General features: G+C 27.4%; 2 protein-coding genes across 2 annotated transcripts; one reads left to right on the forward strand and one right to left on the reverse strand.

The window, feature by feature from the left end:
- Positions 1 to 5944: 5944 nt before the first annotated feature.
- LOC129975451 (gastrula zinc finger protein XlCGF7.1-like) lies at positions 5945 to 6820 on the reverse strand. The gene has a single exon (XM_056088513.1). It carries the CDS (start codon positions 6818 to 6820, stop codon positions 5945 to 5947), a length of 876 nt encoding a protein of 291 aa, XP_055944488.1.
- A 721-nt stretch (positions 6821 to 7541) lies between these two features.
- LOC129975452 (gastrula zinc finger protein xLCGF3.1-like) lies at positions 7542 to 8687 on the forward strand. Its single transcript, XM_056088514.1, has one exon. The coding sequence runs from the start codon at positions 7542 to 7544 to the stop codon at positions 8685 to 8687; it is 1146 nt and encodes a 381-aa protein (XP_055944489.1).
- The last annotated feature ends 979 nt before the right edge of the window (positions 8688 to 9666 follow it).

Genomic DNA, 9666 nt, shown 5'->3' on the forward strand with positions numbered 1-9666 from the left:
TCTATTTCAACTATATTCTGTTGCAGTTGTATGGTAAAAAATGAATGCAATATTGCAAGTGAACTCTCTCTAGTTGTAAATAATTGTATAAAATAAGGACAACCAGTATTGGTTCTTTATTTTCAATTAAATGGTGACTTTTTGAAAGAGCAGTCTTTGAGCTAAAAACGATTTGTAAAAAAAATTGGTTTTATTGGGCAAGATTGATGAAATATAAATAATATATACCATAATAAATATGCATTAAATAATTAATTAAGGATTAAGTCTTATAGGGTAAAAAAAATACATTTGAACTGAGATAATGCAGTGTCTAATATGAAGCATACACGAGTTTAGTTTTTTTTAATGATACATTAAAACTGAAAAAATAATTAGGGATTTACATAAATTAATTAAACATTATTTTTAAGTAGGAAACACTTAATGGGACATAAATGCATACCAATAAAAAAAGTTTTTTTTTTCTAACCCAAAAACTTCATTTGAAGTTTCGTTTAAAGAGAATAAAAATATCACAGTTTATACAATATTTCAGCAATCAACATTCAATATTCTTTCATGTAAGCCATTTATTTACTCTCTAGATGTTATTTCAATATCATGCATTTATTTTGAAACAAAATTTGAGATAGATGAATGTATTTCAGAAATTTAAAAATACCATATTCTTCTATGCCTTAATCAAAATTGTTCCTGGTAATATAAGTCACAATATGCATCTACTATTTTACTTATCAATTAACATCATTGAAAAAAATGTAGCATTGTAATAGTTAATTAATTGAAACATAGAAAATTCTGAAATATTTCATATTTCTTAAGTAAGCATAAAATATTGGTCATACTTTTAACAGTAATGAGTTCCAATAAAAATAATCTGAAATTCAACATTATAAAAATATAATGTTGTATTTATATAATTAAAAATATATATATTATTAATAAAAAATCTCATGTAAAGTTATTAGAACACTAAAATAACATGCAGTTGACCAGATTTCAATATAAAGTTCTATTTTGAGGCCACACCAGTATTATTTCAGGATATATTTTCTAATTTTGAATCATAGCCAGAAACAGAATGCAAACTGGCATATCTGCTTCCAAACTTACACATTAATGGCTGAAATTCGCTTTTCTCCTATTTGAAAAAGGACAACTGTTTCCAAAACACTTTGTGTTTGTCTCTCTTTATTATTTTCTTAATGAAAGATCAAGATCAGGGAGATAAATAAAAGAATTGATGTTAAATGGAGAATTAGCCCAGCCATTTGGAAGAATTTAAAAGGCCATTTCTAGATACTATCTTATCATTATTGTAGGTCAAAGTCCATGCTTTAAAAAAAAAAAAAAATTTGAAGAGCAACACTACTAAATAGGGACAACCACTTAGTGCAATTTTACTATTCTAACTGCTATAAAAACAAAATGGAATTTTAAAGTGAATAATGTTCATATCAAGTAAATACAATTTGTGTGCAGGAATAAATAAGTAATTCTTTGAGTTGCTACAGTGAGAACAATGATCCTTATGAAATGTTTTCCATATGAAAATATTGGGTAAAAGAAAAAAAAAAAAAGAATTTTTATTTTTTATTTGTTGTAAGCTTTTTTAATCTTCCAGTGGTAAACTTTCAGAAATTTTATGCCAGCCAATAATTCTTGCTTTTGGCAAGAAATGTTTTCTAAGTTATAATTGACCAAAATGTATCTTCAATCTAACATACCCTAAGTGTGACTAGTTGGCTTGGGAACCATATTAACTGAATAAAAGTTTTTGCAGAATATTGAAATTAAGGCAATAACAAAACATTTTTTAATTAAATGGTAAAAAAAAAATCAATTTTGAACAAACATTATAATACTGTGTTAAAATAGTCATATTTTTTAAAAAAAAATTAATTTACCAAATATGTTATTTTAATTTTAATAACATCATAAGTATGGCATTCAAAAATTATTTTATAATATTAAATCACATTTGCTGGGAAAACTTAAAATCCAAAATAAAAACTAGTTTGACAGTAAGAATATAGATATAGTAGAATTTCAAAAATATGTTAGGTGTGTGTGTGTGTGTGTGTAGAGGACATACTGTTATCCCTGATTGAGTTACTCTGGTCCCTTCCTGTTTGCAAAAAACATTTTATAGACTGTTATAAAACTACTAACATTTTATTAACTATTATTGTATCACTTAGAAAGAATATAAAATATGCCTTTTGGATAAATTGTTATATTCTATCATTATATAATCCATGAATTTTTTTTTAAATAAATATTATTTAATAACATTTATACACAAAATCATTTAGTGATGTGTCATGTAACAGATGGTTATAAAACTAGGGCATTATCATATAAGTGGAGAAAACATGCTGATATAAATTAAATATCACTCATATTAAATATAAGAAGCTAGCTGACAATAATTATTCCAAATTCAGTACATTTTCCATTAGAAATCTTGGAACTTTTTGTTGGCAAATATCAACAAGCATAAGTGTTGGTATAAAAATGTTATTTGATTGGAATAGTAATAATAACATTATAAAAAATTTACTGCATAAAAATTCAAATTTTCTTTTAAGAAGTTATCCAGAATATAATAAATTTTCCATGTAATTTTTTAGAATTTTAATTAAGATTAATATGCAATTGTGATGTGGATTGCTCATCACTATAATTCACATATTTAACATGTATTTTTAGCTATTATCAAGTAATGGAAAAGATATTGAAATCTTTCAAATAAAAGTATGACAAAAGAGAGAAAGAAAAGTTCATAAGGGAAAAAAAAATTGCATACTTTATTCAGATTCAGAATTTTCACTACATGGAATATTAGAAAGTGCGACTTTTATAATGAAACTTACATTTCAAATAAATTACCATACAGTGGATATCATTATTTTGTAATGTAAAGAGTTTTGTATACAAATAAAATGTTAACAATTAAAAGATTATTCAGTCCACCACATATCAATAGAGCATTTAGCATTCTTATTAGAAAACATAAACAAAGAAATAATTTGCATATTTTTTTTAAAGATTGAGATAAGAAAAGCCTTTCTCCATGTCATTAGAAAAATTTCATTTTAATAAGTTAAATATCATTTACATAGTTGATGAATAATATTTCAAAAAGAGAGAGAAGAAAGGCATTTGTCCCTATCATTAAAAAAAAAAAAAATCCTTTTGTTAAATAAAATATTTGTTTGCATAGTTGTTGAACACAGTTCCTTAAAGAGTAAGGCAAGAAAGGCATTTCTTCAAGTCATTAACAAAATTTCATTTCATTAAACATTCATTTGCATAGTTGTTGAATGTTACAGTATTTTAAAGACTGAAATAAGTAAGGCAATTCTCCATTTTGTAAACAAATATTTCAGTTTGATAAGTTAAACATTCATTTGTATAGTTATTGAATAATACAAGTATTTCAAAGAGAAAGAAAAGAAAGGTATTTCAGCATGCCACTTATGAAAATTTCCAATAAGAAAGGTATTTCTTAAAAAATGCCAAAAAATAAATTAAGTTGTTAAGCTACACATTTATTTGCATAGCTGTTGAATAACAGAGTATTTCAAGGAGCAAACAAAATATTTCATCATGACATTAACAAAATTTTCATTTTGTTAAACATTTATTTGCATAATTGTTGGACAGTGTTTGGCAGAGCGAGGGAAGAAAGGCTTTTCACTCATTGTGTAGTTGAACAATAAAGTATTTCAAAGAATAAGAAAGTTATTTCGCTATGTCATTAATGAAACTTTCATTTCTTTAAATATTTATTTGCAAAGTTGTTAAACAGTTTCTTTTTCTGAAAGAGTGAAAGAAGAAAGGTATTTCTCCATGGCATAAACAAAAATCTGCTTTTGTTAAAACATTCATTAGCACAGTTTCTGAACACAGTGTTTCAAATCAGCAAGATTAGCAAGGCATAAACAAAATTTTCATTTAATTAAGTTAAACATTCTTTTGTACAATTGTTGAATAATACAATATCTCAAACAATCAGATAAGAAAGTAATTCTCCTAGATATAAAAAAACATTTCAATTTGATAAGTTAGAGACTCATTTGCATAGTTGTTGAATAACAGACTATTTCAAAGAGAAAGATAAAGGCATTTCTACATGTTATTAACAAAACTTTTATTTCATTAAACATTTATTTGCGTTATTGCTGAACACATAGTTTTTTTTAAAGAGTGCAATAAGAAAGGAATTTCTCCATGTCATTAAAAAAAAAATTATCTTCAATAAGTAATATATTCTTATGCATAGCTGCTGAATAAGAAGAAAATTTCAAAAAGCAAGGATTTCATCATGTTATTAACAAACATTTCATGCCATTAAACATTTATTTGTATAGTTGTTGAATGCTACAGTATTTCAAAGAACGAGATAAGTAAGGCAATTCTGCATTCCAGAAACAAAAATTTCATTTTGTTAAGTTAAACATTCATTTCTATAGTTAATGAATAATAGTATTTCAAACAGCAAAATAAAAAAAATTCATTTCGTAAAACATTTATTTGTATAATTTTTCAAATAAATGAAATAAGAAGGCATTTCTTAAAGTCATTAAAAAAATCAGTTTGTTAAGGTAAACATTTATTTGTATAGTTGTGATATAATAGAGAATTCCACAGAGCAAAATAAAAATTTCATCACGTCATTAACAAAAATTTCATTTCATTAAACATTTATTTGCATCGCTGTTGGACAGTGTGGCAGAGAGAAGGAAGAGAGTCAATTCCCTAAACTATTATCAAAAACTTTATTTCATTAAGTTAAATATTTAATTGCATAGTTGTTGAACAATACAGCATTTCAAAGAATGAGATAAGGAAGGCAATTCTTCCTGTCATAAATATTAATTTGCATAGTTAAACAATATAGGGAGGCATTTTTCCATGTCATTAACGAAAACTACATTTCGTTAAATATTTATTTTAATAAGCTGTTGGAATAGTTTTTTCGAAAAAAGATAGATAAAAGATATTTCTCCACATCATAAACAAAAATTGGAATTGGTTTAATATTTATGTGCACAATTTCTAAATACAGTGTTTCAAATCAGCGATATAAGACATTTCTCAAAGGCATTAACAATATTTTCATTTAATTAAGGTAAATATCTATTTGCACAGTTGTTGAATAATAAGAGCAGGTATGATAGGCATTTCTCGATGCCATTAACAAAACTTTCATTTCGCTCAATATTTATTTGCAAAGGCATTAAGCAGCTTTTTGGAAGAGTGAGAGAAGAAAGATATTTCTCCATGTCATGAACAAAAATTTCATTTTCTTTAAATAGTCATTTGCATAGTTTTTGAAATAAGTGAAATACAAAATGCATTATAGAAAATGCAAAATTTCTCAATCATTACAAAAATTTCAATTCCTTAAGTTAAAGATTCATTTACATGGTTTTTAATAATACAGTTTTTCGAAGAGTAATATTACAAAAATAAAATACATTTCACCAGGTCACAAAAAAAATTTCATGTACTAATTACTGACTAGACTTTATCAATATGGAATATATTTTTACAATTAATGTACAGATAATACCACCAGAAAGGCATTAAACTATTATTCAATTACATACTATCATATATTTTGATAAAATACATTTTAGTTTAAATTTATCATAGAACAGACATTTCCAATTATACGTTTTAAAGCAATAACAACAGAAAAACTGTAAATGGAATTTAATCTCTGTCTTATGTACTTTATTGTTTCTAAATACTAAATATTTTGCAGTTTTTAACATTTATCACATTTTTAAGGCTTTTCTAGATCTACAGCTAGTAAAATTAAAATCTAGCATTTCTCATACATAATAAGAAAAGAATTATTGAGTTTATAATAAACATCACCAAACCAAATATTAAGAAATGCTATTTCTTTACAAAAACAATGAATCATTTATTCTATGAAATGGGACCGCTCATGTCTTTCCAAAGCACTTCTATTTTTAAAAGATTTAGGGCACACATCACATGCAAATGGCTTCTCATTTGAATGGACTGCACAATGCTGATCAAGACCAACTTTCATCTTAAAACTTTTACCACATTCTTTACACACATACGGTCTTAAGGAGGAATGTGTAGAATAATGTTTATGTAAATTTGTTTTCAATGTAAAAGCCTTGAAACAAACACCACACACATGAGGTCGCTCATCAATGTGTATGAGCCGATGTTTCTCTAAATAGCCTTTGGATGTGAAACCTTTATCACACAGATCACAAATATGCACTGGTTTTCGATCTGAATGCGTCAAGTAATGCTTCTGGAGGTTTGTTTTCAGTGTAAAGGCCTTGCTGCAAATATTGCAAACGTGAGGTTTTTGTCCCTTATGTATCAAATCATGCTTTTTCAAGTAGGCTTTAGATGTGAAATCTTTACCACATACAAGACAGAGATATCGTTTGGCCTTTTCTGGATCATGAGTAAGATAATGTTTCTGCAAATTTGACTTGTGGCTGAATGACTTGTCACATGCATCGCACGAGAAAGGTTTTTCACCGTCGTGTAGCATGACATGTTTCAAGAGGTATGCTTTGCTGGTAAAACGTTTCTGGCATATCTCGCATTGGAAAGGTTTCGATTCATTTTCAGTTGACGTATCAGGAACAATAGTTTCTTCCTCGTTGTTTGCTTCATATCCATGCGTAAGCAGGTGTTCAGTCAAATCCGATCTTGTCGTGAAAGCTTTACGACACAGATGACATAGGTGAGGTATAACTGTAAAACTTGTTACACCGTTTTCTAATTTAAGAAGTTTGGTAACCAACATCTTTTCTCCAAAACGAAAATTCAACTAATCCCTTCACTAAAATGATAACAAAATTATATCATGAATATTTCATTTCAGAATAATTTTATAATCTATAATAATAGAAAAAATAAATTACTACAGGCGTGCTTCAAAACAAAAGCATATTCAGGCAGTAACAACAAACTTTGTGCTACATCATGTACGATATTGTACTTTTTTCCACCAATGACAAGCAACATTCATATTGTTCCGAGTTTTAATTCGCTGATAAGGTTATCTGAATTGACCAATAGACATCGCTTTATACAGCCACCTAAAAGGCATCAAAGTCGATGATACCTTATTATATTAATATGTTATTATACCTTCGAATCTTTTAATCAAGATTATTCCTCTACAATTATCTTCGGATATATTATAAGAGTTGTTACTTTAGGTTAATCAAAATTTTTGAAAATTCATTTATTTGAAAAATGTGTTTAGAAGCAAGTGACTAATCGATATTATCTGCGCTAACGATAGAGCGATACTGATTATTTAACAACCACAAGTAAGAAACAGGAATCAAAGTGAAAAGTACTGCCATTTTGTCTTCTGTCGGTTTGTTTTGATAAGTTATGAACTTTAGAAATGTTATTCCCTGCTTAGCCTTGCAGTTAACAAATGAATATTAATTTATATGTAGTAACTTACATACTTTTAATAGAATTTTAAGAACTGCAATAGAAACTATTGAAATATGATAAAAATCGAAGATAAAATTGCGCAGTCTGTGCCCTTGATTGTTTTAGATGATGATAGGAACAGTTTGGATACAGACTTAAACATTTTTGATGCTCAGTCATCTACCTTAAAAGATTCCAAAGTGAAACAGTATTACATGTGTGAAATCTGCCGCAAGCAGTTTTCATCAAAGAGTTGCTTAAGTGTTCATCAAGCGAGTCATTTTCAGGAGAGTCCACGTGTGTGTGATGTTTGTGGTGAATCTTTTTCTCAGGCAGGAGATTTTGCTGATCATTATGCTCAGCATTGTATAGAACAAGAATACGAATGCCTTACTTGTGAGGAAATATTTTTCGACAAAAAAGAATTCGATTGTCATCAGCGCTTTCATAAAATATCATCGGGTCTTTTCACTTGCGATATTTGCAATTCCACCTTTGAAACAGACCAAGACCTATGTGATCATTATAAAAATCACTCAAAAAGATCCTTTGAATGTCCGGTTTGCAGAAAATCTTTCAGCTTAAAAAGTAGTCTTAACCGACACAGGCTGATACATGGGGCAGAAAAACCATTTCACTGTGAAATTTGCCAAGCAGGTTTTACTCAAAAAATAACTCTTAAAAAGCATTATATGGTACATAAAAATATCAAACCTTATGTTTGCCAGCTATGCAGTAAGTCTTTTTCAACTAAACATAGCCTTGACTTACATTATCTTAATCATACAGGCGAAAAGCCATTTCTGTGCTTTATATGTGACCGCAAATTCTCAAGTAAACGTAACTTAAAGCGCCATGGTCTGGAACATATGCCTGGACAGCGAAGTGCATGTGAAGTTTGTGGCAAAGTGTTTCCTACTAAACAGAAACTGAGTCTTCACTTTATGGTTCATACTAATGATAGACCATATAATTGTCATATTTGCAATCGTGGATTTACATACAGTAGTCATTTAAAACGTCATATTCTGTGGCACCGTGGAGAAAGACCATATATTTGTCAAATCTGCAACATAGGATTTATAACTAGAAGTCGTTTGACCCGTCATTATGACAAGCATGCAATGGATTGTTTAGATTATGAACCTGATATCGACTTGGAAGAAACAGACATTGAAAACTGTAATACTGATGCAGAAACTTATACTTCTAGTGTTTAAAAATTTGATAAAATATTTAATGAAAATATATGACGTATTAGTGGTATTATTTTTGAGACTGAATTTAATGAATTCTTACATAATCGGACTGAAATTTGGAAACAAATTAAATTAGTGCTAACAGGGTTGTTCCAGAGACATGCTTAAGTTTTAATTCCTTTGTTTTGTATATGATATTATTATGAATTCTGTGGAATTAAACAAACACAGTGTACAAATTGGATTATTTACTGTTAATGGTGTGCTTTATCCAAATATTTTGCATGCTAAGAATGTATATTTATATTAAATCCTATCATGTTTAAGGATCTTTTTAAATACTTAGTTTGACGGGGGAAAAAAGTTATTACTTCTTATGCCTTTCATTTTCATCTCATATATATCTCATCACAACTTTTGGATTTTTTTTTTTTTTCTTTTCCAAATTTTTATTTTAATGCTACAAAATCTCTTCAGGGAATGTAATTCTAATTCCTGTATGATTAAATTACTGTACTAATAATTTACAGTAGAATGAACTTTATTATTTATATATATATTTTAGCATTAAGTGAAAAGATTTTAATTAACAATTATTCATGTAATTTCATATGGGCTTTGTCAGTTTTTTTTTTTTTTTTTTTTTTTTTTGAAATTTAGTGCATGGTTACCAAAAGAAAATTTATACTTATAATATTGTTAGAATGGAAATTTCTTCCTAAGTATATATGTGGTATATATATATATATGTTAAATATATCTATATGTCATGAATGCTGTTTCCAGTACAACATTTTATTTATAATGAACTGTTTTCCTTTTATTTTGACCTATTGTTTGGATATTCATGAATAATTTTTATTATTTGTATTTTGATTGATAATAATTTTATTTGCATGATTTTAATCATATTTTTTTCTAAATATATCCAACATTGTATGTATATATTAATTTAAAAATGCAATGCTTAAAATCATATACAGCAGAATAATAAGGAAAG

The sequence above is a fragment of the Argiope bruennichi genome, chromosome 7 (genome assembly GCF_947563725.1).
Source record: "Argiope bruennichi chromosome 7, qqArgBrue1.1, whole genome shotgun sequence".
NCBI classification, from domain to species: domain Eukaryota; kingdom Metazoa; phylum Arthropoda; class Arachnida; order Araneae; family Araneidae; genus Argiope; species Argiope bruennichi.

Bases quoted from the DNA above. Each gene is read 5' to 3' on its own strand.
- LOC129975451 (XM_056088513.1), bottom strand. From the start codon at position 6,820: ATGTTGGTTACCAAACTTCTTAAATTAGAAAACGGTGTAACAAGTTTT.
- LOC129975452 (XM_056088514.1), top strand. From the start codon at position 7,542: ATGATAAAAATCGAAGATAAAATTGCGCAGTCTGTGCCCTTGATTGTT.